General features: G+C 39.1%; 1 protein-coding gene across 5 annotated transcripts in view; it reads left to right on the top strand.

Moving 5' to 3' along the window:
* The window catches only part of BBS9 (Bardet-Biedl syndrome 9), a 407,995-nt gene that overhangs the window by 109,044 nt on the left and 272,515 nt on the right, over positions 1-26,436 (top strand). For all 5 annotated transcript variants that reach the window (XM_087946210.1, XM_026674870.2, XM_087946208.1 and 2 more), the window contains exons 13-16: positions 1,049-1,145; positions 13,838-13,942; positions 14,357-14,497; positions 14,599-14,694. In XM_087946210.1, coding sequence (XP_087802336.1) covers positions 1,049-1,145; positions 13,838-13,942; positions 14,357-14,497; positions 14,599-14,694 — 439 coding nt within the window. The remainder of the gene's footprint in view (positions 1-1,048; positions 1,146-13,837; positions 13,943-14,356; positions 14,498-14,598; positions 14,695-26,436) is intronic.

Below are 26,436 nucleotides of genomic sequence, written 5' to 3' on the forward strand. Positions count from 1 at the left end.
CCTTGTAATAATCCTGCCTCTGAGTTCTGCAGGCAATTCCTTTGACCTCCTGGCTTTTGCTCTGTTACAATATGCATTGTCAGCTATGAGGCCTTCTATAGAAAGGTGTGTGCCTTTCTCAATTATGTCCAATCAATTTAATTTGCCAATCAAGGTGTAGAAGCATGTCAGCAATGATAAAGAGAAATGGGAGGCACCTGAACACTTTCAAGTTTTGTTGCAAAGGGTCTGAAAACTTATGTTAATGTGATATTTCAGCTTTTCCTTTTAATAAATTTACATTTCTAAAATTCTGTTTTCACTTTGTTATTATGGGGTATTAAGTATAGATTGAGAAAAATGTGAATGCATGATATGTTTGTACATATATATGCATATGTGCATGTGTACATACCCCCCCCATACATCTCTCTCTCTTTGTCTCTGTGTGTACACATACACATAAACATACATATGGAATGGGAAGAGAAATTAAATGATAGATGTAATGATGCCAAATGACAGCAACTTCAGGAAGCAAGATTACGAGAAAGTGGAGAAGTACCACAATCTGAAAGAGAAACTGGAGAAGATGTAAAAAACCCGAAATTGGTTACAGTGGTGGTAGGAGCACTCAGGACTATGACATCTAATCTGGGAGAATGGCTCCAAAAGATTCCAGGAGTAACATCAGTGCTCTCTGTCCAGAAGAGTGTATTGCACAGAAACCCCAAGCTTCCAGTAGACAACTAGAGATCGGGGAAGATACAGGCTACCCATAAGGATGACAAGTTAATTTTTTTTTATGTATGTGCATCTCTCTCCTCCCACCCACTCTCAATGTCTCTGTTATCACTCTCTCTCTCTCTGCATGTGTGTGTGAACATTGCTTGTATGTTAATCCCCGAAGAAGTACTAACTACTGATTTACTGAAGTGATGAAATAATATTTTTGAAGTGCTAAATATTAGTTTTATAATTATAATTTTATAAGTTTTATAATTATAATTTATTTAAGTAATATTTTATTATTGTCTATAAATATCTTTTAAATATTTTGATTCAACAGATTGAAGTTGAAAGCAGACTACCAACACTTACAAAATTAACAGTATGTGTCCCATGTCCTTTAGCATTGACCCAAAATTCCTTCATTTTCGAATTAGGTAAATGCTTATTTTTCTATGATTGTTTGATGAATTAAACATAGTTTAAACTCTTCACGTAGGATTTGTATAATTTTTTCTATTTTTTGTGTATTTATTTTCTATATTTTAAAGATCAAAAGTTAAATAGGTTTAAGTAGATAGAAGCTTCTGAATTATATCTCCATTTTTCTGTCTTTTTACTTTTATTTATTTCATATGGCACAACAGAATGCAACATTAATGCATCTGAAAAGAGCCATCATTTTTATATTTGTGGTGTTTCTTCTTGCTGGGAGATCTTTGTGAGGTCCAGCAGTCAGAATATGTAGACTATTTTGATGTGACAAACTCATATTGCCCAGGTTGTACCACAAGGAGGTGCACCACTTTACCGCATCTTTCTACTGAATTTGATTGATCTGACCAATATTAATCTTTTTTCTCCAATGGGTATTCAAGACAAGAAACAAAACTTTAAAATTATACTCCAGGGTACAACTTGAAAGAAAATCAGTACAAAATGTTTTACAATTATATACATAATTTTCAATATAAATAAATATACAGTAATAAATATTAGAAATGCCATGAAACATTTTACCACATGTGGGATATGTAAAAAAAGTCAAACTACTGAAAAGATATATATAGTACAACGTTGAAAAGTTTTAGAGATTAAAATTGAAATCAAACCACAAATTTTCTTACTAGGTATCTAAGTAAGCATCAACAATTTAACAAAACTTCAACTAGAAATATCATGATTTAATGAGATATTTGTTTGCAGATGTGAGAATAAATTTTGCCCAGCACTGGAAGAAAGATACAATTCTCCTATGAGCTGTTCAGAGCATCCAGTAGTGGGGGAGGTGCTTCAGTCTCTGCACGTCTAGGCTGGGCTTAATTTCTGGAACACTCCTCCTCCTCCACAGGACTCCAGCGTTCCCCGGTTTTGGCTCAGACTCGTGAGGGATGGGCAGTGCTTGTGATTCTTCCTTGGCCGAAACAGGAAAATTTGTTTCTTTACTCGCAGGTCTGAAAATTGATCAGCTTGTCTTTAGGACTCTTTAGCCTCCTAATCGCATTACGATCTCTCGACGTTGGCTCTTTAACATCAGGCAGTTGGAGATCGCTTGCATTACAGGGAAATGCTATTTTGCGCCCCAAAGCGGAGGGAAGCTTCGGCGCTGCTCCGCGCCCCCTCCCCACAACCGCTTTTTCTATCCCTGACAGATAGCCGCAGAGTTTCTTTCATCTGAACAGCAGCGTGAACTCTTTGCTCACAACGAAGTCGTATCGCTTTCCTTCCCCCCTCTGAACGCTATCTCGGGGGTGGAAGATTTAAACGCTTAGTTCCTTCCACCCTTCCCCGCTGTTTAGCCTTATAGGAAGAACCCTCAGAGGCTACTCCTTCACACAGCGGGAGTTTGCTGCTGGGGAGTGCGCCAGAGGCCATTTTTTCTTACAAAAACCTCGTGACCACTCTGACTGTATTTAATTTCGTGCTGTGTGAGGTACTTTCTTTCCGAAGCAGAGGTTTCTCTTTAAGAACACTTGGGATCATTATACCCTTGTCTTGTTTTTACTACATTCGAGGCTATTCCTACATTTAAATTGTTGGCTTAACCCTCACAGCCCAATCAACCCAGCGGCACAACAGCGAGCACCAAGGCCTGTGTCTGCCTGTGCAGGGAAGCTGTTGAAGGCCTCTACCTTTATCAACTTGGGCCTTTATGCGTTCTCAGTTTGGCTGTTTGGTTTTTCAACATTTTAGCCTCGGGCTATTTAATTGTTATTCATATACATATAGCTATATATATTAGTGAATTATTTTAATATCAATAAAATATTATTACTGAGATACGACTCATTATACATAGGTATTAAAAAAAAAGAGAAAAGGGGGGGGAATAAAAAAAATCATCAGGGCGACCGGTCTGTTCTTAGATCAGGTCCCTGGGCGTGTCAACCGCCTTCACAGTATTTCATTAAATAACAAGCATACTGTAATTCCTTCAATCGAAATGGCAGGCGGTAGCAGCCCTCAGACCTCATCCTTGAAGGTCAAAGCCAAATCTCAGCACAAACCCAAGCAGGCTAAAGGGAATTCTAAAGCTTCAGAAAGGGATGCCAACAGGCGCCATAAAGCATTAGAAAAGCAGATAAGTGCACCCAGGGCCTCACAGGACTTTCCCTCCTCCAGTCCAGGTCCGTCTACCTCTTCCCACCCTCTTCCTCCCGTAGATCTCTCCCTCTCATCCAGGCGCAGCTTGGCTCCCCAAAGCCAACAGGTCCAGTTACCTGGAACACCGACCACGCGAAGGGCTCCCGAAGCTACATTCACTCCAACGGCTGCCGGTCTTGGACAGGACAACATTCTTCCAGAGGAGGTTCCAGAGAGGATGAAGGCCTGGATGGAGCTGGCAATCTGCCAGGGAATCGCAGCAGGTCTTCAACACGCAGTTCTGACCAGGGAACATCCTGTAACTGCTGATTATGATTCCCAATTGCTGAGGTCATTGACCAGGTCGGAGCAACACTATACCCAGGTACATTTACAAGGGGAAGCGCCCCTCCAAGGGCTGACTGAGAAGGAGGAGGAGGAGGAAGAGGAGGAGGAAGAAGTGGATCAAATTGATCAAATGGAACAGATTGAATTGGGATCAATATATGACAGCGAGCCCATGTTGGAAGTGGACCCCTTAGAAAGGGGGATGTCTGAGGATGAGGGCCTTGTTCCCGATCAACCTGTATTTACAGGCTTATTCCGCCCACAGCTTTTCAGATCTCTCTTGTTTAAAGCAAAAAACATTGCGCGCCTGAACAAGTCGACCCCTTCTACCACTCCAACTCCTTCAGAAGAGGGACCAGAAGATCTAATTTTCAATCAACCAGTAGTCGAGACAGATGTGATCCCAGTTCCTCACATGTTTTCGGACCTGGTACAGAAACAGTGGGCGTCTGCAGCGGCGTACCCGGCCCCCACTGGATATGACAGGAAATATTTCAATTTGGCTCCTGATTTCTCAAAATTGTTGAATACTCCTGAGGTAGACAAACCTATAGTGGGATTAGCGTCCTCCTCCATTCCCAGTGAAGCGCTGGAGGCATTAAAGCCGGAGGAAAAACGGGCCGAGCTAGCCCTACGCAGGGCCCATCAGTCTGACGTGTGGGCCATCAGAGCAGCCACGACCGCCTCCTTCTTTTCCCGTTCTTCTCTCAGATGGCTCTGCCTCTTACGGGAACATGTCCCTAATTCCAACATTAGAGCGCACCAAGATATTGCTAAACTTATAGAAGCCGCAACTTATCATGCTGTCAAGTTTTCAGCCAGGGCCATTTCTTCACATGTCAAAGTGCGACGCTTACTATGGTTAAAACATTGGCAAGCAGACTTTAAGCACAAATGCAAGCTGGCTTCATCTCCTATTGTGGGAGACAGACTATTTGGCCCTTCCCTTGATCCACTACTAATTGAAACCCAAAACAAAAAGAAAATTCTACCTTCCCTTTTTCAGAAGTCAGATTCTAGAAACCCTCAGTCCTTTTGGAGGGGATCCTTTCGGCCCTTTTACCAGGGACCCTTTTCACCCAGATACCAGAGACCCCCATCATTCAGACCAGGGCAGCAGCCAGACAGGTCCGACTTCGGGAGCAGAAGGGGTGGTCAATCCAAGAGATCCTTTTGAAGAGCAGGAAACAGGTCTTTTCGGCGTCCAAGATAACTCCCTGGACCTGACTCCCATTGGCGGATGCCTTAAATTATTCACGGACCAATGGGACTCCTCAACGTCTGATTCCTGGGTCAGACATGATCAGATTTAGCCTTGCGCTAGAGTTTCAATCCACTCCCCCAGATTTTTTCATGTCATGCTCTCTCTCCAGAGATCCGGTTAAACGTAATCTCATGGAAACAGCTATCCAACATCTACTGGACATACGAGCCATCCAATCAGTAGCCACCAACCAACGAGGACGAGGTTTCTATTCACATTTTGTTGTTTCTATTCACATTTTGTTGTTCCCAAAAGTTCGGGGGGGTGGGGGGTGGAGAGCAATATTAGATCTGAAACATCTCAACCGTTTCTTAGTTTATCGCAAGTTTAAAATGCACACCCTGCAATCTATCTTACTTGGCATCAGAAAAGGTGACGTCCTTCCGTCTATAGATCTGACGGAGGCGTTCCTACATATTGCTATTTGGCCTTCCCACTATAAATTTCTGAGATTCTGTTATAATAACCACCATTTTGAATATGTGGCCCCTCCTTTCGGACTAGCTTCTGCCCCCAGGACCTTCACAAAAGTTCTCGCAACTCTAGCTGCTCATCTCTGTGGTACGACTCCAGTGTTACCTTGATGACATCTTAATTTTGTCATCTTCCAATCATCAATCAGTCAGAGATAATCAGAACACATTACAATCCCTACAACAACACGGGTTCTCAATAAATTAGAAAAAGAGTTATTTAATACCATCGACTCGGTTAATCCATCTGGGGGCAGTCATAGATACGGTGGAAGGCAAAGTTTACCTGTCACCAGATAGACTAAATAGCATTCAGCAATTAGTTAAGGAGATCAGGGGTCTTAAGAGCTGAACTATCAAAATTGTTGGGCAAGATGATCTCATGTATATCTATCATCCCTTGGGTCCGGCTCCACACTAGATCCCTCCAGTGGTTCCTGCTCCCGTACCAGCGCTCCGGCTGAAGCAACTCCAAATACAAGGTCAAGGTACCATCAAAGGTCCTCATATCTCTCCTCTGGTGGACCAGACCAGTCATCAACAGAGGCTGCCTCTTCAAAGAGCCATACAGACTTATCATCACCACCGATGCCAGCCTGTTTGGATGGGGGGCTCACGTTCAATCGCTCACAACCCAAGACCGCTGGTCCGCCATACAACAATCGTGCAGCATAAACTGGCTGGAGCTTCAAGCAGTACACCTGGCTCTCCGCAGCTTCCTTCCACAGGTACTCAATCATCACATACTAATATTGACCGACAACATAACAGCCAAAGGTCACATAAGCAAACAGGGGGGCACACAGTCGAAACACCTCATGCAGGAAGCGGAGCACTTGTGTCGCTGGGTGGAGAGCAACCTACTTTCCATCAGAGAAGAACACATTTCGGGCCTGTCAAATACACAGGCAGACTGGCTAAGCAGATCAATCGGAGTGGAGCCTCCATCTGACCTTGTTTCAAGAGGCGGTCAGAGATTCGGGTAGCTGGTGGTAGACTTGTTCGCTTCCCCCCTCAACTCTCAGCTCCCCAGATTCATTTCCAGGTACCCTTTGCAAGGAGCGGAGAACTTAAACGTGCTCCGCTGCCGTTGGCCCCAGGGTCTTCTGTATGCATTCCCACCACTTCCTCTGATTCCCAAGGTCATCCAGAAGCTTCTGGACAAGAAGGCGGAGCTGCTGCTAATAGCTCCTTACCGGCCCAGACGGCCGTGGTTTGCAGACCTCCACAGTCTATCCTTATCAACACCATGGAGAATTCTGTTGGACAGGGTTTTGCTAACCCAGGGACCCCTTCAACATCCGGACCCTCAATGGTTGCACCTGACCGTCTGGAGGTTGAGCGGAGACGTCTGAAGAGCAAACAGTTTTCCGACAGAGTTATCACCACCATCCAAGCTGCCAGACGCCCCTCAACGACTCGCATCTACAATGCCACGTGGTCCAGTTTCTGCAAATGGTGTACTAAGTCTCAAACTGATCCCATCTATCCATCAGTGGCTCAAATCCTAGAGTTTCTACAAGAGGGGCTTGACAAGGGATTATCACCTAATACGTTGAAAAAGCAGGTGGTGGCCTTGGCATCAGTTGTCATTTCTGAGGGTCTACTGTCTCTTTCTCATCACCCACGCATACCGAGCTTCCTTCGAGGAGCCACAAATTTACACCCGCCAGCGGTTCACCATTATCCCACTTGGGACCTTAACAAGGTCCTCGTTGCACTCACTAAGTACCCTTTCGAACCCTTGAAATCATCAAGTCTCCAATTTCTGACATATAAAGTAGTTTTCCTTGTAGTGATCACTTCCGCTTGTCGTATTTCGGAACTGGCAGCTTTGTCAATCAGAAAAGACCTTTGTGTCTTCCATTCTGACTGGGTGGTCCTTCGTCCTGATCCTATGTTTATACCCAAAATTAATTCAGCGTTTCACAGGGCACAAGAGCTGATACTTCCTAACTTTTGTCCCAGGCCATCACAAAGTTTGGAACTACAATGGCTTCGGCTTGATGTGAGGCGAGCATTGCAAATATTTATTCACCGCACAGCGACTTTCAGGAAAATGGAAGCTTTATTTGTGTCGTTTCAGCCAAACATTCAGGGATGCAAGGTCTCTTCTTCCACAATAGGCTGTTGGCTACGGGCTGCGATAGCGAAAACATATCAGACTCAATCACTACAGGTGCCCAGGGGCATAACAGCTCATTCAACAAGGAGCGCAGCAACATCGGCAGCATGGGCCACGCAGGCACCAATAACTGATATTTATTGAGCCGCAACCTGAGCATCTCCATCGCCCTTCATTAGGCATTATAAAATAGATGTGTTTGCATCCGCTGAGGCCTCCTTTGGCAGAAGAGTTCTGCAACGGATCCACGAGGACCAGGAGGGAATTCCAAGCCAGACAGAGTCTCTCCCATAGGACAGGCCAAGCTTTGGTATGTCCCACTACTGGATGCTCTGAACAGCTCATAGGAGAAAGGGCGTTGGTACTTACCTGATACGCCCGTTCTCTTTGAGCTGTGAAGAGCATCCAGCCCCACCCCATTTTTCCATCTGGTGGGGTCCCGTTTCGGCCAACAAATTGTCAAGGCATTCAAGGCGAGTGGTGTTTATTCTCTCGTCTTCGCCAAAACTGGGGAACGCTGGGGAGGAGTCCCGTGGAGGAGGAAGAGTGTTCCAGAAATTAAGCCCAGCCTAGACGTGCAGAGACTGAAGCACCTCCCCCACTACTGGATGCTCTTTACAGCTCAAAGAGAATGGGCGTATCTGGTAAGTACCAACACCCTTTCTGACATTTTATTGGATTGGGAACTTGGAGAATATGTAGGAATGGTAAAACTGACAATATATATTATATTCACCACAGATGTTTAACCAAATTTAAAGAAGAATGGTTCCTATACATAAAATGTACAGCATGACAAATTTGAATATTTACAGTTTGGTGTTCTGAGAGGCCTAAATGTTTATAAATATTGTAAATTAGTTGAAGCACAAAAAAGAGAAAGTTAGAAACCAAATAGCTTGTTTTTCTTTTTTGTTTTCTGTTTTACTTTGCTAGTTTCTTGTTTCTTTTTTCCAAGATGCACAAACAATGGTATGTAACAATACAGTGGAGACTTCAGTATTAAGTTCATTTTAAGGCAGAAACGTTATTGTATAATAAATAGAACCAGTTTGGTGTAGGGGGTAAAGTGCTACCAGGAGACTATTAGTTTAGTCTCATTTTGTACATGAAAGCTGGCTGAGTGACTTTGAGCCAATGACTGCTCTCAGCCCAACCCAAGTCAGTGGATTGTGATTGTGGAGAAAATAGGAGAAACTTTTATGTAAGTCTGTTGCCTTTTGTTACTTATAGAAGTAATAAAGGTGGGATTAAAAAAATCTAAAGTAATAAAACAAATACAATATTTTGTTGTACTTTGCAGATGCTTCTTAACAAGATACTTGGTTTTGGATATAAAAGCCAATTATGATTGTGAGTCAAGATACCTGTATCTTTAAAGTTTATACTGTTAATCTTTAGTCAACATTGCAGAAGTACAATATTATATTGAAATAATGTAATACATTACATGTAATATATTGCCTACAAAATATGTAATATTACTTATAAAATATAATAAATTAAAAAGAAAACTAAAATATAGTTAGAAACATGATTAACATTAATTCTAAAATGAGTTAACAATTAAAAGCTTGGTGAAAGTGATGCACTGAAAAAAATGGGACCAAATTCAGTTTCTCAGTGTGTATGTTTGTATTGCTTCAGAGCAACATAAGACTCCCCCCCACCACATGATAGAAAGTGAGAACTCTTATAGTGAGGCCTATTTTTAACAACCAAACAGATATGTAATAACTTGTCAGATGGAGCTGGGAGAGGTGAATTTTCCATTTTTCTGTTAATCAGGAATCTGCAATTGCCCACCAGGTCAGTCCATCTCAGAATAAAGCCTGGGCAATATATATTTTTAAAGCAACTGACCTGACAATGAAGAGCAGAACATGCTGGAGGGCCACCATTTCTGTTTCCTTATCTTCTATAATTGAACTGAAATCTGAAAGGAAAGAAAGCTAGCCAACAGTTGACCTCCTGACCCTGCAGTGGTCAAATTGCACAGTGGTGGGATCCAAATTTCTTAACAACTGGTTCTGTGGGAGTGGCCTAATTTGTGGGTGTAGTTTGGTGGTCACGTGACTGGCTGGGCATGGTTCGGTGGTCACGTGACTGTTTGGGCGTGGCCAGGTGGCCATGTGACTGGTAAACCAAATACAAGTGGTCCTTGCTTAATGGCGGGTTGCTTAGCAAGTGTTCTAATTTACGACTGACCTCCCCAGAGCTACTTGACCTGTTTTTGGAGTTTTGACAGCCACACACACACACACACACCCTTCTAACTCTGCTATTCTATGATTCTGTAAGGATCTGCTGGAGCAGGGGGTTGGACTAGAAGATGACCTCCTAGATCCCTTCCAGCCCCAGATTGCTGTGCTGTTTCAGAGTCTTCTGAAGCCAGGGTTTGTGTCCTTCCTTCCTCTCCTTTTTTCTCTCTCTCTCCCTCCCTCCCTCCATGTATTTATCTATCCATCCATATATCTCATTCACTTTCTCCTCCCTTCCTTCCATCTCTCCCTTTCTTTGTCTATCCCTTTTCTTCCTTTTGCTTGCTTTCTCTTTTCTCTTCCTTTCTCTTTTCTCTTTCTTTTCTTTCTTGTCTCTTCTTATCTCATTCCTTCTGTTTCTCTCTTTCCCTCTCTCTCTCTGTGTCTCTCTATGGCTCTCCCACCCCCGTATCTCTCTCTGTCTCTCTCTCTGCCCTCTCCCTATCTTCCACTTTCTCTCCCCGCCCTCTCTCAAAGCCGCGGCTGGGCCAAGCCAGCAAGCTTTCCTTGGCGCTCTTCGCTACTTTTTTCATTTCTTTTTTTTTGGAATCCAGACTGGTTGAAAAACGATCGCCAGCCATGGTGGAAGCACCCCTTTGGGCGACACTTTTCCTTCTCCTCCTCTCGCGACCGGCGGCTATGGCAGGGCTGGGAGGGTGCACACACATGGGGAGCCTCCTCAAGCGAGCAGCCGCCCACCCCGCACCTGGTTTTGCTGTGCTTTGGCACTTGCTTGAGGAGCGTCTCCCCTCGCATGTGCATCCTGCCGGTCCTGTCACAGCCGCCAGTCACAAAAGGAGGAGGAGGAGAAAGGTCACCCGAAGGGATGCTTCCACCGCAGCTGGCAGTCGTTGTTCAGCCAGTCTGGATTCCAAAAAGAAGAAATGAAAGAAGTAGCAAAGAGCACCAAGGAAAGTTTGCTGGCTTGGCCCAGTAGCGGCTTTGAGAAACACACACACACACACACACACACACACACACACACACACACACACACACACACACGGAGTGGGGGGGAGAGATGGGAAGATAGGGACCCGGATGCTTTGCTACTCCCCGCCCTTACCTTCTCATGCCAGGAGGGGGAGGGGGAGGGGCAGGGCCAGCCGCTTCGGGCAAGGTTAAGAGGCGGCGACCAAGCACGGGTGAGTAGAAGCCTGAGATCAGTGGTCCCGGCTCAGACAGCCCAAGGGGCTTTGAGGTCAGATGGCTTGGAGCTGCTGAGATCCGAGCGAGCATTGCATCGTGGGTTCACCTGAGCACCCATTTCTTTGGTGTTGGCTTTACGGAGCCGCGGGCTGAGGCCTGGGCTAATGTGTGACAGCAGCGCCTTTAACTGCACTTGCTTGTAAGTGTTCAAATAATCCATCGAAGACACCGGAGGAGTCGCTCAGGTAGACCTCCCTCCTCAGCAGTCTTCCTGCAGAAAATGGCCATTCGCTGAGCTAAGAAGGCAAGGAGTTGCGGCTTGACTCATCCAATTCCTAGGACTACTCCGAATGGTCCCAATTCAACATGGAGAGGGCAGCTTCCCCTGACAATCCCCTTTTCCTTGGTGCTCTGACTTCCCGTAGCCTGCTGGCCTTAACGCTGGGTCAGACCACTAGAAGGCCACTTCCCTGCTTCTCAATGGTACTCCTGTCCTGGCCACTGCAGGACCCTTTATCTCCTTCCCCAACTTCTTCCTCAACTTCGAAATGACAACGCCTGTTCCCGACACAGGTGTGACCAGGCAGGCGTGGCAGAGCCAACCGGGGTGATTGTTCTGGGTCCAACAAAGGGGCTGTAGGAGGGAGAGGGAAGGGGTGGCAGGCAAAGGGGCCATGCGGGCAGCAAAGTATCATGCTCCCTGATTGCCCACCCCCACCTCCCCACCGCTGACAAGGCCCAGCAGCTGTGGTGAATCTGAGCTAAATTTCGCTGTACTGGAGAACATGTGGAGAGGCTCATGTTCTCCTGCTGGTGGGAGAACAAGAGAGTTTTTCCTGGCACAGAGAAAAGTTTGCAAGTTCCCCTCCAATAGGGAAACAGGCGGCTCCAGGCAGCAGAGAAGCAGCCCGGTTGAATCCTGTTTCTCTCTGCTGCCCAGAGCTGTGCCAGGAAAGACTCTCTTGCTTTCCCAGCAGCAGAAGAACATGAGCCTCTCCACATGTTCTCCGGTACAGTGAAATTTAGCTCGGGTCCCCACCAGTCTGCATCTTGCCCCACACCTGGATTCACCACAGCTGCTGGCCCTTACTGCTGGGGGTTAGGGCAGCAGGCGGCGGCAGCAAAAGGCAAGTGGGGTGAGGGAGAAAGGCGATCGGCAGTGGCAAGTAGGTGACTGGGCCCTGGAACTTGCAGACCCTCACTCACCCAGGGAGACCAGGCAGGGCCACAATGGAAGGCATGCAGTAATGGCTGGCCTGGCGGGTGGGCTAAAGCAGGCTGCAGGTGATGCTGCGCATGCACGATAAGGACTGACTGGGCGCAGAGGGGAGGGGTGGGGCCAGCCAGTGGTGCAATTTGCCAGTTCTCTGAACTGCACAGAATCATAACAACCAGTTCTATAGAACTGGACAGAACCGGTAAATCCCACCCCTGAAATTGCAGCATTCTATTATATAAATCCCTCTGATTTCTGGTCAGTTTTTATTTCAGACTGTTTTTATCCCCCCTGTTTACCTGATTATTTTTAATATAAGACCACAATAAATATTTCCTCTCATTTCCAACATGTCATATGTGGAATAAATTTGTTTGGTGAAGCTATGACTATACAAGATGTGTGGTAGCAATATTTTAAAATGTCTACATATTTATTGGTTAAAATATAGAAACTAGAAAGTAAAATAGTATGTCATGTGAAAAATTGTACTTTCAATTAATTTTATTCCCTCTGCAATATTCTTGGCAAGGTGTTTAGAAGTGTCTTGCCAGTTCCTTCTTTCTAGGATTAAAAGGGAGTATTTGTTCCAAAATCAGCTGGTTTTTTGCCTAAGGAAAGACTAGATCTCTCAGTCTTTATATATGTTTTTTACTTTATTAAACTTCAATTATTTACCTATTCTTTCCTTCTTTCTAGGATTAAAAGGGAGTATCTGTTCCAAAATCATCAGCTGGTTTTTTGCCTAAGGAAAGAGTAGATCTCTCAGTCTTTATATATGTTTTTTACTTTATTAAACTTCAATTATTTACCTATTTCTGAAAGCATGATCTGGATCATGCTTTCAGAAACACATCAGATTTCTCAGTGCGTTTAATAGTGATAGAGCTTCTAATATATTGTGTTCATTGGGATATATTCAGAGATGTAGCTGCCTAGACAATAGCCCAATTTGAACTATATAGCCCAGTCAAACATCAGCACAGAAAATGTTTTATGTCATTTTGTATTATGTTACATATCCTTTTTCTGATTATTTTTATGTCATAAAATGTTTTATAAAATTGCCAAATTTCAATTATTTCAACCATTTTTGGAGGGATGACGGAGATTAATTAAACCCTCTTTGGAGAAACTTTCTTTTTAGTTTGGAGCCTCTGGGATCCTGTCTGGCATGTCTCTTGCTGGATCTGATCCAAAGTATAAAGCTATGTTAGGCCTGGCTCCTACTGTCACAAGCAAAAGATCCTAGCTCTGTGCCACAGCTGCACCAAGGAACTCTCATTATTACAGTTAAGCTAAGGCAGTCAGATAGTTTTAGAGCTCTGTATCTCTTAAAGTTGTTGTTGTTTTGGTGTCTCATAATTAGCAAACAGAATCTGTTGTCTGTAAAGTAAAAAAAAAAATAGTTTGCAATGCTGCATAATTCCATTTAATACTGGGACATTTTGCTATTGAATAGATGTTCTATTGAACATGATTTTGAATGAAATATTTGACAAATTTCAGAAATTTCAATTTTTTTATTATACACTGTTTTTTACATGAAAAAACATGTAAATAACATTACATGCCTTTTTCATTATAGGATAAAGATTGAATGAGTAGTGAGTTGCAACTGAACTGATGTTTCTTTGTTATAATTTCATAGACAAATTTCTCAGGCTCTTTTTCTAATTTACCTTTTCATTGTTTTGCTTGTGTTCACAGAATCTTCTGTATCTAAAACAGTTGTACTTTCTGCTTTTCGAAAAGGGAATTACTTACCAGCAGATTTGGAAGGTAGTGTTATAGCATCATACAATACAGCGACAGGTAAATTATTAGAGAATGTAAATATATGATAAAATAATTATAATAGTTTATTTGAAAATAATTCTATATATAACATTTTATGTCTTAATGTCTTTGTAGAAACAATGTTAACTATAAAATAAATCATTGAAGGATACTGTACATCTCAATTTTACCTTGGTCTTTCTTATTGTGGGGATGGGCACTAATCTACATAAAAACACTTTGTATTTTATGTAGGCTTTAGAAGCATTATTGAAAATGCAATATTGCAGCAAAATTTTCTCTTTCCCTTTTAAATTAAACATTAAAAAAATCAAGTGACACCAAGGATCAGGCTTAAGATGCATTATCGCACCTAGAATTGGGGGTATTTTGATTTAATATATGTGTGTGTATATATATATATATATATATATATATGATTTATTTCAGGTGCACCAAGGGTTGCCCAATGCACATTCCGATTACCTTTGCGGCTGGTTTGTTTTCCTGCTCAGCCTTTAAAAACAGCAAGCCAGAAGTTAACTATTGATACCAACAAACCTACAGTCAGCCTTATTACTCTTTTTTCAGGTAAAAATTCAAACAATAGGTTTTTAAATAAGAAAATGCCTGCAATAAAGATGAACATTTGGAAGAAATTATGCAAACTGTGTTTCTTCTTTTTCATGTAGACTTTGCTGATCAAATTGATGAAGATCAACTTAATGTTTTAGGATTTCAGTTATTAGCTGGCTCCAGAATCACTTTACTTGCTTCGAAAACTTCTCGTGAGTATCTGATTAATTGAAATAATTCAGAGTTGGGATTTGTGTTGGATTATACAGGAACTATTCCTAAGATCTAGATTTGGTTAATTTTAGAATTTGGTTTGATTAATATATGCTATAACAAATCCACATAAGATTAGAACATTATAAAATCACTAGTTCTTACGTTAAGCGTGTTTTTGCATGAAAAAGACCAATGCTTGAATTCTGAGTCTCATTCAGTTGGTATTCATTAATTATTCTATCATATCTATGGTGAAGAAAGGCCAGCATGTTTAATAATCATATTAACAATGTTCTTATGCATATGTAGAAATAATTACTTTAATAATTACTGATGCCATGCCTAATTTTTATTTATTTATTTATCTATCTATCATCTATCTATCTATCTATCTATCTATCTATCTATCTATATCTATCTATCTATCTATCTATCTATCTATCTATCTATCTATCTATCTATCTATCTATCTATCTATCTATATTTGTGTGTGTGTCAGTGATGGGATTCAAAAATTTTCACTACAGGTTCTATGGGCGTGGCTTGTTAGTCATGTGACTGGGAGAGCATGGCTTGTTGGTCATGTGATTGGGTGGGTGTGGCCAAATCGATGTCTCACAACAGCACAGCGCTCAGTGCTCAGCCACAAATTTCAATCCTAACCCTAACTCATAACCCTAACCCTGTAAGAATGAGATGTAAAGAATGGCTGATATTTGAACAATTAATTAATAATTGAAAAATAAACACTTAAAATGGAACAATTACCAAACCAAGGGAGCTTGTTACTTTGTGCCAGTATTGCCACAAAAATCTTTCCTAGCTATCTTACCTATCTTACATTAGCCCAGGGCTTACCTGGACCAACAGTCCCTAATGGAATGAGAGCTGTAGCAGAGAGAGAAGCCAGGGGATTTAGGGGAAGCCATGTTTAGTCACCTAAGCCATTAAGACTTTTCATCTTAAAAATGTAGTGAAGCTTTTTTCAGCATTCCACCCAGGCGGCATTGTTCTGTGGGAACTTGGAAGGACCATACCAGAAACCTCACAGCAACAGAAACCCCAGAAAACATGGCCAAGAAACTCAAGCCAGCCCTTCCCCCTTTAGAAAAACCAAGAATCACCAGCTGAAAGAGATAACTCAGACAGACAGAGCTGACAATAGAAACAATTAAGTGGAGCCATTAAGATAAGGAGAATCAGGCTAAAAATAACTCACCAAGGCATTAATTAACCTATTAAGGCAAGAAGACAGATCCAGGGTAATCACTTTAACTAGAGGCACACAAATAAACTCATCAAGCTGCAGGAGCTTCAAAGAGAACCTAAAAAGCTCAAATTCACACTTCCAGTCTGCTTTTGCAACCCAGGAATGCTTGGGCAACCGAGCTGTGTCACACTAGCTTTTTGCCTTCCTTCATTAAAGAATCCCACTAGTGTGGTAAATTTTTAAGAGAGCAGGGGATTGGGGTCCAACAAAATGGGGACAAACAAAAAAGATGAGAGACACCGTATTAAAGGGTAGTCATTTTTTGTGAGTAGTAAGCTTTTAGTGGTTTTTTCAGCGTCTCACACAGTTCATTTGGAATCTCAGACTCCTCCCTCCCCTGAGTTCTAGTGGTTACCAGGGCTACTAGCTTCTTTAAGGGGATAACAGATCTGACCACTTCAGCTGTTATATTGGGACAATCTAGACAAAGCATCTGCCATAAAATTCTGCGCCCCACCCGGGACATAAACAGAGAGTGAAATTGAAACGATTAAAGTGTTGAGCCCAACAGATTTGTTTAGGGGATAGCTTGCATGGAGTTTTCAGGGCTTCCAGATTTTTATGGTCAGTCCTTACCTTAAATGGCATCCTTGCTCCTTCCAGGGAATGCTGCCAAGTTAGTAGGGCTCACCGCACTGCATACACCTCCTTCTCCCATATCGCCTACCTCTGTTCAGTCTCGGTGAGTTTCTTAGAAGTGTACGCACAAGGCTGTAGCAACCTCTGTAAATTCCTCTGCAATAACACTGCTCCCACAGCTACATTACTCGCATCGGCCTGAATTACAAATGGGGCCTCTGGGTCGGGGTGCTTCAGCACGGGTTCTACTGTGAACAGTCATTTGAGGTTTTCAAACGCTGCCTGGCACACCATGGTCCACTTAAGTGGCTGATCTGGTTTTGGCTTCCCTTAGTTTTTAAAAAGTTGGTGATTGGCTATGTGATCTTTGCAAAGGAGGGGATGAACTGTTGGTAGAAATTGGCAAAACCCAGGAAGTTTTGCAATTGTGTCCTAGTCTGGGGAGGGGCCCACTCTAACACTGCATTTACCTTTTCTGGGTCCATTTCCACTCCTTCATTTGAGATACATAACTCAGGCAATCAATCTTATCTTGGTGAAATTCACACTTTAAAAGTTTTGCACACAGTTCAGCGGTTCAGAGCCTTTTAAGAACTGCCTGCACCACTTTCATATGTTCCTCTCTCATTTCAGTGTATATGGATATTTTATACTCCTTTGTACAAAAAGTCATGCAGCACCACATTGATTAGTTGCAACCATGGGAGGCCCCTGTAAGCCAAAAGGGGGCACCTGGAACTGAAAACATCCCAGGGGGCAATTAAACACAGTTTTCCATTCATCGCCCTTCTTGATTCGTATCCAGTAGTAAGCTTCCTGCAAGTCTAACTTAGTGAAGATTTTTGGCTAGATGTGCCAGCATGTCTTTCATCAGCAGCAGTGGGTAGACATTTTCTATGCACACCGCGTTTAGCCCACTATAATCAATGCATAGTGAAGAGTCCCACCTATCTTCTCCCAGAACAAAACTGGGGCTGCCACCCATGGCCTTGCTGGTTGAATAAATCAGTTTTAAGTTCTTGTCTATGAAGGTGAGAAGCTCTCCTAGCTCATGTGGAATCATAAAGTTTAGGCTTTGGGAGTTTAGCTCCAGGAAGGATTTCAATACTGCAATCTGTGCGGTGATGGGATGGGAGCGAATTAGAGCCTTTCTCTCTAAATACATATCTCAAGTCCCAGTATTAAACATTCATTTGACTAAAATATTTTTCCATCATTTTATGTGAGATATTCTAAATTTCGTTATGGTTTAATCTTATACATTCATCCAATGGTTATATATTTTATATTGTATTCTATATCAATCTATTATAACTTTTTTAAAATAAAGTTTTATTTGGGTTTTCACACATACAAAATACAAGTAAAACATCTTTTTTGAAAATAGCATGGTCCCGGGTTGAACTTCTTTATACAGACACAAAACTCAATTTCATGCTCCTTTTTGTGTTCTATTCCATATCTTATACTATTCTACATTTTCTATATAGTTTTTCCCCTCTTTTAATTTTCTCAATTTTATTTTGATTATCTCATCTCAATTCAAATCATTATATTTATACTTTTGTCTGTTCTGTTTCAATTTCATATTATCTTTTCTCATTAAACAAATTTTCTCCTGTAGTTACTAAATTGGAGTATGACACCTTTATATCTTTTAATTACATCCATTCAACTCTTATTTAAACTTCAATATATACCTTAAGGTTATGACCTTCAATATAATACATAATACATAACTTCCAATCGAATTCTGCTTGGTACATTCTTATAATACACACTATATTCTTTTTAAAAATTTACAATCTTTCTTTTTTTTAAAAGAATATAGTGTGTATTATAAGAATGTAATACACACTATATTCTTTAAAAAAAAAAAGAAAGATTGTAAATATATGTAATTATAAACCCTCATTCCATTCCAATTCAGTTCTATCATTAATAATCATTAAAATCTTAACATCTTTAACACTTCTTTTCAATTAAATATCATACTTCCTTAAAGACACATATAATCTCCATAATTAATTTTTCCCTTATTTCTCTTCACATATGTTTTGTAAATCATTAAATATTCATTTTGTTACATTTATTTATTGACAAGCATTCCACTGAATTACAATAGCTATTTTATCAAACATTTTAATCATACATTGTTTCATATTTTCTAAAATTATTTCTGTTTCTAATATAACAATACTATCTTATGTACCTTTGCAGAATCCCTTTTTCCATTAAATTTTCACCCATTATCTCTAAATAGGCCCTGTTTCTCTATATTTTGTTTCTGTCCTTTATAACTTCTTTTCCTTTCTTTCTTCCCTCTCATCTTCTCCCTCCCCTTTTTACCCCCTTGTCTCTCTACTTCTAATTCTCTCTTCTGCATTTCCCTCTTCTGTTGCTTTCTGATTTTATACTTATTTTTTACTCTATTTTTTTTGGAGTTGTTTTTCCCAATCTTAAACTTTCCATTCTCTTTCCCCCCCTTTCCTTTTTTCCCCCACCTAAGATTACTTGTTCATTAAAGATGGCTTCTTCTTTGTCCCAATCTTCTTGTTCTGCAGGCATTTCTTGTTGTTTCTCATAATTCCAAATCTCCATTTCTAAAAACTGAAATATGAAGCCAAAAGAACCTCTCCCTTCTTGTGCATCTTCCATTTTCAGTTCTTCTAAAAGTGGAGCCATTTTAAACAGTTTTAAACAACCACCCGATTGATTTTAGTCATTCAAATACAATAACCAAAAATCCAGAAATCATCAAGTAATCCAAATAGTCCCAAGTTATTTCTTCTTATTTCTTTTTCCACTTTCTCTTCCTGGGGTTTTTGTTGCGATATTTTAGTTAAAATGTATCTTTTGGAAGTCTTGTTGAGATTTTGCTGTAAGTTCTTTTTAATTCCAGGCAGTCTCCTCCCTTCCAGATCCTGCCCCTTTATTCTTTTTCTCTCCTTTCCTGTTTTCAAAAGCTTTTGATTATCCAGAAATCTTTATTATCCCTTTGACTTTTTATTTTCAGCATTAAATGCCTATTAATGTCAAAGTGGATTTTTTTTCCAATTTCTTGCTTAAGTCTCTTAGCTGTCAGTATAGGAAAAGGAGAAAAAAAAACCAAATCTTTTCCCTTTTCTCTCTCCTTCACAGCTTAAAAATTTTCTTTGGGAATAATGTTATTGTTTTTTTTAATAGTTTCAATTCCAGAGTACCTTATTTGTTGCTTTTGCTGTTTGACCCGGTCAATCCAAACTTTCTCTTCTTATCTTCCTACTGCACATTCTTTTCCGGTCAAGTTCTTCTTTGTGGTGGCCATTTCTGACCACCGCTACAACCGCCTTCGGGAAAGGGAGTAATGGCCAGCTGAGGAGGAGAGATGCAGCTCTCCTCAACCCTGCAGGCAGTCTCCCCCTTCTTCACCACCTCTACGGGGTGGCTTAGCCCCAAAACCAGCCGGCTCGGGGTGCTCCAGCGGCGAGGACGGATTGAAGCCTCGCAGAGACGAGGTTTCAGTCTCTTGCCGAAGGAGCTCAAACCAGAAGTCCTCAATCTATTAACTTTTATTGTAAGGCTTACTAATCTATTTCTTTACCATGTTTTTTTATCTAACCATTGATACAACAAATCCCATATCATATAAAATTGTTTAACTTCTTGTTCTCTAATTTCAAATACAACAAATCCCATATCATATAAAATTGTTTAACTTCTTGTTCTCTAATTTCAAATGTCAATTTACTCATTTCAGCACAGTCCATGATTTTCTTAATAATTTCCTCCTGCATAGGTATTTTTTCATTTTTCCAATTCTTAGCAAATACAATTCTAGCCGCTGTTAAAACATTTACAATCAAATATTTCAATTCTTTACGGTATATTTCCGGTATAATTCCCAATAAAAATATCTCAGGTTTAAAGTCTATGTGTTGTTTTATCATTTTTTCCAACCATGTGTAGATTTTAGTCCAATATTTTTTTGTGTCTGAGCATGTCCACCACATATGGTAATATGAACCAGGTATCTGATGACATTTCCAACATTTATCTGATTTATTCTTGAACATCCTCGCGATTCTTGTCGGGGGTAAATGCCACCTGTAAAACATCTTATACAAATTTTCTTTATATGCAGTTGACATTGTCATTTTATAATTTTGAGACCACAATTTTTGCCATTTATCTAGGTCAATCCCATATTTCCTCACGCAATCATTGTTTCTTTTACTTGCTCTTCCTCTAATTTTATTTTATTTTATTTTAAAATAAAGTTTATTTAAGAATCATACATTTAAAGAAAAACAAACGAACATATAAACAGATATATATATATACATATACATTTTGCAGCAAAAAGTTGAGCAATGGTTACACATTTTTTAACATTTTTTAACAATAACGTGATCTGCCTTGTTACAATGCCTTCTTCGTTCTTTCAATGCCTTAGTTTCACAAAATGCTTTATGATTAAACGCACGTCTTCAGTAACTTTATAGCTTATCCAGTTGTCAAATATTGCCTTTTCTTTAAGCATTCATACCAGCAATTCCATGTTTTATAGTAATCTCTATCTTGGTTATTTTTTAGTAGTTTAGTTAGGCTATCCATCTCTGCACACTCGTGAATTTTTTTTGATGACCATCTCCTCTGAAGGGGTGGTAGACAATTTCCAATTTTGTGCATAGCTTATTCTAGCTGCCGTTATAATGTGTAAAATTAAATATTGGTATTTTTTTCCCCATTTTTGAATATCATACCCAGCAAGAAAGTTTCGGGTTCAAGTTTTACTTCTTGTTTAGTTATATTTAAAATCCAATTTTTGATATTTTTTCCAAAACTTTTGCGCAAATGGACAGGTGAAAATATTTTCCCTGGATGCAGTTACACTTCCAACAGTTTGGGGGAAGGTTCAGGAACATCTTAGCCAGTCTCGCGGGTGGCAAGTGCCAACGATACACCATTTTATAGAGGTTCTCTTTATACAAGGCCGACATAGTTAATTTGTAGTTTGTTTCCCAAATATGTTCCCACTTGTTTAATTCAATACTGTGGCCCACATTTTTTGCTCAAATTATCATGCACTCTTTGACTGTTTCTTCTTTTAATTTATAATCCAATAGATATTTATATATTTTACTAATCATCTTCTTTTCCTCTCCTTGCCAAATTTTATCTAATTCTTGGTAGATCATGTTAAAGCCAAATTATTCTTTATCTTTTTTGTAGTGCGATTGTATCTGCGCATAAGGCCACCATGGTATCTCTTTTCCTAAAATTTTTATTTGATTCCTAGCCTTTAACTCTCCATTTTGATGTAATAAATCTTTATATCTTACAATATTGTCAAAATCTAAGACATTTGGATGTGTAACTGCCTCCATTGTGGATAACCACAGTGGGACCTTGCAATAATGTACTTTTTTTAATCTTTTCCCAAATATTTAGTAGCACATTCCTTATATAATGCCTTTGAAAGTGGTGTTTACTCTTTCCATCCCACATAAATGCATGCCATCCAAGTTGGAGATCAAAACCCTCTAGTGTTAAAATCCTTTTGTTTATTAAATTAACCCAGTCTTTAAGCCAAGTTGCTATCGCAGCATAGTAATATATTTCAAAATCTGGAAGACCAAAGCCTCCTTTCTTTCTATCATCTTGCAATAATTTATATTTTATTCTGGGTTTTTTCCCTTGCCATATAAATTTAGATATATGTTTATATAGTTCTTCAAAAAAACTTTTTTCCAACTTGATTGGCACCATCTGACCTAGCTGTCAGCCATATCCCCAAATATTTTACTATATTTACCACCTGTATCCCTAATCTCTTTGTTAGTTCTTCCTTTTGTTCATTTGTACAGTTTTTTGTTATCACTTTTGTTTTTTCTTTATAAATTTTTAACCCTGCCACCTTTCCATATTGTTCTATTTCTTTAATCAAAATAGGTGTCGTTTCCAGGGGATCTTCCACTATAAAGGCCATATCGTCAGCAAATGCTTGAAGTTTGTACTCCTCTTTTTTAACTTTTAACCCCCTGATCTCTTAGTTTTGTCGGATTTGTACCTATAGTATCTCTTTTGCTAATATATAAAGTAGGGGAGCCAAGGGACATCCTTGTCTTACACCTTTGTTTATCCTTATATTATCTGTATTTTCCCCATTTATTAATATTTTTGCGGTTTGGGTGTTGTATATTGTTTTAATGAATCCTAAAAAAATTTCATCAAATTTCATGCCTGTCAATTGTTTAATAAGAAAATTCCAATTTAAATTGTCAAACGACTTCTGAGCATCTAAAAACATCAGTGCCATTGTTTTAGATGAATGTACTTCATAGTATTCTAAAACATCCATAATTATTCTTGTATCTGTCTTCATTTATCTATATGGCAGAAACCCATTCTGGTCAGTATGAATAATCCTACTTAATATTTTCTTTAGTCTTACCACCAATATTGTGGCCAAAATCTTGTAATCTACGTTTAAAAGTGATATTGGCCTATAATTTTGAATTTTTTATGGATCTGACTGCTCTTTGTGAATAAGGGCTATATATGCTTCAGTCTATGATTTTTGTATATTAGCGTTATCCAAGGCTTCATGATATAAGTCTGTCATTAATTCCTCCAATAATTCTTGGAACTCCTTATAGAATTCAGACGGAATTTCATCCGGGCCCAGGGTTTTATTTAGTTTTTGGGCTCCAATTGCCTTTCTAATTTTTTCTGTAGATATTTTATTATTTAAAATACATTTCTCTTCATCCATAATTTCCGGTAAATTTTTTTCTTCCAAATATTGGTTAATAAGTTGTTCTGGTACTTCTTCTTGATTGTATAGATTTGTAAAAAAGTCCTTGGCAATATCTTCCTTTTCCTTAGCCTGGGTACATACTTTCCCTTCTTGGTCTTGGAGAGCTACAATCGTTCTTTTTCCTTGTTTTTTTTATTTTTTATTGGCTAACCATCCCTCTGGCTTGTTTGCATTTTCAAAATAATTTTGTTTTGCTAATTTAACTTTTCTGGCCAGGTCTTCCTGCATACTTAAATTTATCTTATGTTTTACCCAAATCTATTTCTTTACTAGTGTTTTGATTATTCAGATCAACTTGTCTACTTACTTCTAACTCTTTAAACTTCTCTCTCCACACATTTTGTTGTTGTCTTTTTTCTTTATTTTTTTAAATATTATAACCAATAGTTAAACCTCTCACATAGGCTTTTGTTGTATCCCAGAGATTTTGAAGAGACGTATGCTCTCTCTTATTTATTTCAAAAAATATTTTCAATTCTTTTCTCACCATTTCAATATATTCGTTATCTTTTAATATACTGTTATTAAATGTCCATCTTCCAATTGTTCTTTTTCATTTCCACTTAATTTGAATAGGGTTATGATCAGCCCATACATTTGGCAAAATCTCTATGTTTTCAGTATTTTTCATTAAACCTGGGTCCATCCAAATCTGATCTATTCTGGACCAAGAATGATGGGGATTGGAAAAGAAGGTATATTGCCTTTTGGTTGGATATAGTTCTCTCCACACATCCTTCAAGTTTAATTCCCTTACCATGTTATTAAAAGACGATGGGAATAGTCTCCTTTTATTTTTTTATTTTTTTTGGGGGGGGGGGACTTTTATATTCTTTATCCTTGTCTGAAACAGCATTTAAATCTCCTACAATACATACATTTGTATATTCATTTTCTACTATCTTGTGATGGAGTTTATTATAAAATTCTTTTTGATTTATATTTGGGGTATATACTGTAACTAACAAGGTTCTTTTCTGATTTAATATTATTTCTATAAATAACATTCTTCCATCATCATCCTTATATACTTGTTTGTGTTGCAGCCAATCTTTTATATATACCACAATATCCCTTTTTCTTTGATTTGAAAGAGCCCAATACATTTTTCCCAAATTGGTATCCTTTAGGAGGTCTGCCTGTTTGTCTATGATATGTACCTCTTGTATCCAAGTTATATCTGCGTTTTGCTTTTTAAGTTTTTCAAATGACTGTTTTCTTTTTATTGTTGAATTTAAACCATTGATATTAACTGAGAATAAGGTAATTTCTCTGCTCATATTACTGTCTGTGTAGAGCGTTTTTTGTTTCTTTCCTTGTTCTGGGTTCTCTTGTACTTGGTTTGTTGTCCTCATCTTCTCTAAGTTTCTGAGATTCTGACTGTGGTACAAGTTCTTTCTCTTCAGATAAATGTTCTTCCTGGCTTCTTGTATTTAAATCCACTTTCACGTTCTTCTTCAGGTCCCAAATATTGTTCGCGAAATTGATGTGCTTTCTCTATTGTGTCAATTTTATATTTTTTATCCTGCCATGCTACTAGGAGCCCTTCTGGGGTGAGCCATCTGAACGATATACCATTTTTAATTAACTGAGATGACAAAAACTGGTAGCCCCTTCTTTGCTCCCTAACTCTCCTGGGTATTTGCTTCAACATTACCACTTCATGATCTTTATATATCAGTGGCTCATCTCTGGTCTTGCTGTATAGCATGTTTTGTATCGTCTTTCTCGCGAATCGGATGTGGACTTCTCGGGGTAGTCTGTGTCTTCGGGCATAATGCGTGTATACTCTGTAGACCTCATCGATGTCATTTTCAATTTCGTGTTTGTCTTTCTGTAGGGCTGTTGCTATCAAATTCACCATTATTTCACGTAGATCTTCCTTTTTATCTCCAACAACATTCTGGAATCTCAAATAAAATGATGCTTTTTCTAATTCTATATGCACCACAGAATCCCGAAGTTCACAATATAAAACTTTCCAATTTTGTTCCGATTCCTATAATCTCTTTTCCACCACCTCAGTTCTTGCCTCTACTATGTTTAATTTTTGTTCATTTTTTGTCATTGTCTCCTGGATCTTTCCGATTTTACTATCTAAATTTTGTATCTCATTCTTCACTCCTCCTATTTCCGTTCTCATTTCTAATTTCATGTCTTCGTGATTCCTCGCTATCAGTTCATGGGTTTTTACCACCATTTCCTGCATCGTGGCAAGCATTGACTGTACTGCCTGCAAACTTTGAGTGGAACTTGTCTTTTCCACCAATAACATTGCGTCAATCGATCTCTGTCCCAGAGGTGAAGATGTCACTGTTGTAGGTTTCTTCCCTGATTTTACATTTGTAGTTATTGTTGCTGTTTTAACTATTTGTAGAAACTCTCTCCAATCCACCCTCAACTATCCTAGTAAAGTTATATTGTCTTCTCCTTTATATACTGTACACGTATTTTATACATATGTTGTTAAATAAAAATTTTCTATTATAGATAATCCCAGACAGATCTTATTTCAATTTCTTAAGTAGTCAAATATTCTAAGGTTTAGAGATTTAAATATTAACCCAATATATATATTTAATTAATCCACTATAAATACAAGTAAATAAATACTAATATGTTTAACCAGAAGAACATCAAATCTATGTAATCACGAAAATATTGTAAATAGTTAAAGCACCCAGCTAATTAATATATTTAAATATCTGGATTTATCTTTTTCTTTAAGGATATATATTTAATCAAAGTAAGTAATTATAATTTCTTTTTTTCCCTTAGATTTCTTGTATAATACTTTTAAACAGGGATTGGTTGGTATAATTAATCAGTAGAACAATAAGATGAGATTAATAATAATAATACGATGATAATACTATATAATTATTCTTTGACCATCTAATTCATATGTTTATAGAACCACTTTCCAATAATTATACAATTAATCCAAAAAATTCAATCAGCATTAAACAATATTCTATATACAAATTTCTCGTATATTTACCTCTATCAAATTAATTTTCTACCAACATCACTTAAATAGGTTTGTATCTTACCAATATCTATTAAATCAGATCCAGCGATTTTTTT

Source organism: Notechis scutatus, chromosome Z (assembly GCF_049901735.1).
Source record: "Notechis scutatus isolate UNSWTSFEM ecotype Mainland chromosome Z, rNotScu1.2, whole genome shotgun sequence".
Lineage (NCBI taxonomy): Eukaryota > Metazoa > Chordata > Lepidosauria > Squamata > Elapidae > Notechis > Notechis scutatus.